We start from the raw sequence: 4,258 nt of genomic DNA on the forward strand, positions 1-4,258 counted from the left end.
TATATATATATATATGGATGTGTGTATATCACCATCATCATCATCGTTTAGCGTCCGCTTTCCATGCTAGCATGGATTGGACGATTTGACTGAGGTCTGGTGATCCAGATGGCTACACCAGGCTCAAATCTGATTTGGCAGAGTTTCTACAGCTGGATGCCCTTCCTAACGCCAACCACTCCGCGTGTGTTGTGGGTTCATTTATGGGCCACCGGCACGAAGGCCAGTCAGGCGGTAGTGGCAACGGCCACACTCAAAATGGTGTATTTTACGTGCCACCTGCACAGGAGCCAGTCCAGCGGCACTATGTACATATATATGGAGAAATATTGATGAACAACAATTGACGTACATCAATTATTATTTATTAATTCAATACTAATAGACTGCATCCTATCTAACAGCTGTTTCTGCTCCCAATGTTGTATGGCATTGCCATTGATATGCTAAAAATATTTATCATATCTGGTAATAAAACCTCTCTGAAATATGGAACTTCATCAGAATGAAGAATAAATAAAAAAAATAATGTAGAGCGTAGAAAAGAAAAAGGAAAAGTTGAATATGATTGTAATCATACCATTTTGCTTGTGTATCTCTTTGGGATGTTAAGTAAATGACTAAACTTAAAATAGTGTTTGGTGAATTAATCCTTTGTACGGTGGTGGTGGGGGGAGATAGGATGGATAAATAATAAAAAAAAAAAATAATAATAGTGGGATACGCCAATAGGTTTTAGTCGGAGAAGGGGTGAAGATACAATAAGGCTTTAGATTAATCATAATAATTTTCAATAATTACGTTTATAATACTAATTAATAGTATTTATATCATAATAAAGTGCTAATCGATTAAATGCAATTTTGTATTCATTTACTAGTAGGTGGTTAAGCCCTTCCACCTGTTGTCCGAAGTGAGATATAATTGGTCAGTTGAAATTAAAAAAAAAAGACCAGCTTAGAAAAATGGTGTATGTTGTAAGGGTCCTAAAACGCTTAGGACAGTATATGCTAGATTTTAAAAAATAAATATGGAATAAATATTAAGAGAGAAACCTATTCGGTCTACCTATCTATATACTAACATCTATCCCCCCTCTATCTCTCATTCTTTTTCTTTTCTCTATTTCTCCCTCTCCCCCACTTTCTCTGCGTATGTACACACACACACACACACACACACACACACACACACACACACACATATATATTTGCTTTTCTTTTGGTTATGAAATTATAAACACATTCAATATATTGCTCAATATATTCAAAAGTATCACATTTACTTTTAATACAAAAAACACTGACAGTGATTTCGAAGTTTTGTCTCAGTAGCCTTGGTCTGATTGTAAAATCTTTATTTAGTTTCCCAAACGTTTTATGCAATATTCGTTCATCTTGTGAAATCGACTTATTAGTTGCTATGTAGGTTTGACTTAATGGTGTATTTTTGTAGCTTATAAGTAAAAAATCTTTATGTTTGATTGCTGCTCAAACAACTTATCATGATGTCTTCATATGTCACAAAAAAACCCCCACTATTAAACCACACTCACAGTTCCACTCCTATGTGGCAGCTAAAAGATGAGTCAAATATATATTAAAAAAAACTCCTAAATTTTTTCAGCCTGAGGAGGTTACTTAGTAAAAACATGGAAGTCGTTGTGTATATCCTCCATGTAACGAGAGAGCGCGTACACGCACACACACTCTCATATAACAACAGTATCACATTTAACTATTATATTAATTTACAATTTCAGTCTCTCTGACTGGTGCATTGAGTGCTTTCCTGTTTTGTTTTACGAACCGAACCACACTTAATCCCGTGTGTGTGTGTGTGTGTGTGTGTGTGTGTGTGTGTGTGTGTGTGTGTGTGTGTGTGTGTGTGTGTGTATTTGACGTTTAGAATATATTTAGATTTACAAACACCCGAAGAAATGTATAGATCTGACAACTGAAAGACAGCCATTCTGAAATTTTTATCATCCTCATTTATTCCGATGGTCTCAGAACTTCGCTCTTCTCAATTTTGACTGTAAGATATATGAGCGGATCAGCAACCCATCCAATTACACTCCAGTTACACATTTCATTCTTAATCTCAATCTCAAATAACATGATATTATCCGCTTTAATCTATTACTTAACGCTATGTTCGATCACCATAAATATCTGTCCCCAGCCTTTTTTTTTTTTTTTTTTACAAATAACTAGTCAACCACTAATAGAAAAATAATAACCAAGCGGTTCGGCAAGAGAGACTAATAGAATAAGTACTGGGGCTCGATCCATTCGACTAAATCTGCGTTAAGACGGTGCCCCAGCATGACCGCAGACTAATGATTAAAATAAGTAAAAGATAAAAGATAAATGCTCGTTAAGAAACTAAATCCAAAATCGATGCTTACCTGAGCGTCATCTCCATCATCTGTAATTAAAGAAGACAAATTATAATTAATATTATTTTTCACATAACCATTAACAATATTGTCAACGTCATCTCAAACATTATCACGAACTTTGAACCAACGAGGACTAATACCACCACCACCACGGTCATTATAGCAACGTAACCAACCAACCAACCAGCCAACCAAATCAATTTCGGCCGTCGTTTTCCCCAGCAGGAAGTAGAATTTCACGGAAGCACACTGTCCCTTCGTTTCAGCCATCGCAAACATCGACGAATTGGGGAGAAGCACTGCAAAAACAAAAAACGCACCACATGGCAGTACGACTTCAGACGATAACACTGGTCGGCAGACTGATACCTGAGGGTCGCATCAAGTGGATTATAGCGGCAGAAGTCTGAACTACAACAGGCTTGTCTCCGAGAGAACGTTTCCGATTACTTTGGGTACCTCCTCGTATAACCGCCAACATAGGCATCATCAGTATCCTAGGAATATGCACTATCTTATATAAGTAACATAACAAGCATTATTAATACCACATCACAGGCATTATCGAGATAATCGTCAATGGCATTATCAATATCTACACTCATATCATCTGTAACTTAGCCACCAAACATTACTGTAAAACCACCCGCCAAAACAAGCTTTCTTTACTTCCTCTACATTCAACTCACGAACCATCAATATCAGAATCCCCATGACCTTACACACTCACTCAATCTTGGGGCTAAACCCCAACACAATGTCCCGTTCATGACTATCCTATTTCTTCTACCTTCAGTTATAGCATATCCAGGTCTATGTTATCCAAAGTATCATTCCTTTTCCAAGACAAAATGTCTATCTGAAGGAGATTTTACTGTTACATTTTAAACGTTTCTTAATCGACTGGATAACAAATAATTATATTTCTATGATTTCTTGATACATGTTCATTCATCAAATATCAATGATACCGTGTGTCATAAGTGAAAAATTTGGGTGCAGTCTTATCCATTTGACATTAAATTCTTGTATAGTGGGTCTACTTATTTTCTTATAAATGAAGCCATGCTGGTTACGTAAACGAAAACTTTATCGTTTTTACTGAAACAGTTTGCAAAGAAAATTATTTGTTTCCAACAGGAATCTGACTGCCAAATAAACTGCACAACACACTAATGTATTATTGTTATTCTATCGTAGGCGGCTGACATTTTTCTATAGACATTGACTAATAGATGTTTAAATTATACATTAACCGCATTGTTCTCGTTAATCTAGCAGGGTCTGCGAAGTGCATGGACGTAACCTTTCCTCTTCTGGCTGTTTTATATTAAAACCGAATTTGGTGACAGCTTTTCAGGAAAAAAATCCAAACATCTACTATCCTGAAATAGCATGTTCTCTCAGTATATAACATTGCACAGTGAACTTTATAGAAAGCCTCATAAGTCAAAATAAATAGATCTCTGAACTAAACTTCAATACCTTTTCAGTGGTGAATGCGATGTGTTAAACATATTAGTTAGCAAGTCAATATTAGGTCGAGAACTAACGAAGAATTTGTGGGCATAATTGACAAATTTTGCACAGACAATTTATTCATGGCAGCATTTTAGTCGCGCATGAGATGAAATATCTAGGTCAATAATTACACAGCACCATCTTGTGTTCTGAAAGTGGAACTTGCTTGTGGTGATGACCTCTTTTAGCATTTACATTCAGCTGCACCTATATTATTCTATATATAGCAATATGGTGCCACATATATATACATATACATATAGATATACAATCATGTATGTGTGTGTATATATATATATATATATATATATATATATATATATATATATATAT

General features: G+C 35.5%; 1 protein-coding gene across 1 annotated transcript in view; it reads right to left on the reverse strand.

The window, feature by feature from the left end:
• The window catches only part of LOC106871061 (carbohydrate sulfotransferase 11), a 15,254-nt gene that overhangs the window by 4,027 nt on the left and 6,969 nt on the right, over positions 1-4,258 (reverse strand). The window contains exon 2 of the mRNA XM_014917326.2: positions 2,411-2,430. Within this exon, the coding sequence (XP_014772812.2) occupies positions 2,411-2,430 (20 nt within the window). The remainder of the gene's footprint in view (positions 1-2,410; positions 2,431-4,258) is intronic.

The sequence above is a fragment of the Octopus bimaculoides genome, chromosome 5, assembly GCF_001194135.2.
Source record: "Octopus bimaculoides isolate UCB-OBI-ISO-001 chromosome 5, ASM119413v2, whole genome shotgun sequence".
Lineage (NCBI taxonomy): Eukaryota > Metazoa > Mollusca > Cephalopoda > Octopoda > Octopodidae > Octopus > Octopus bimaculoides.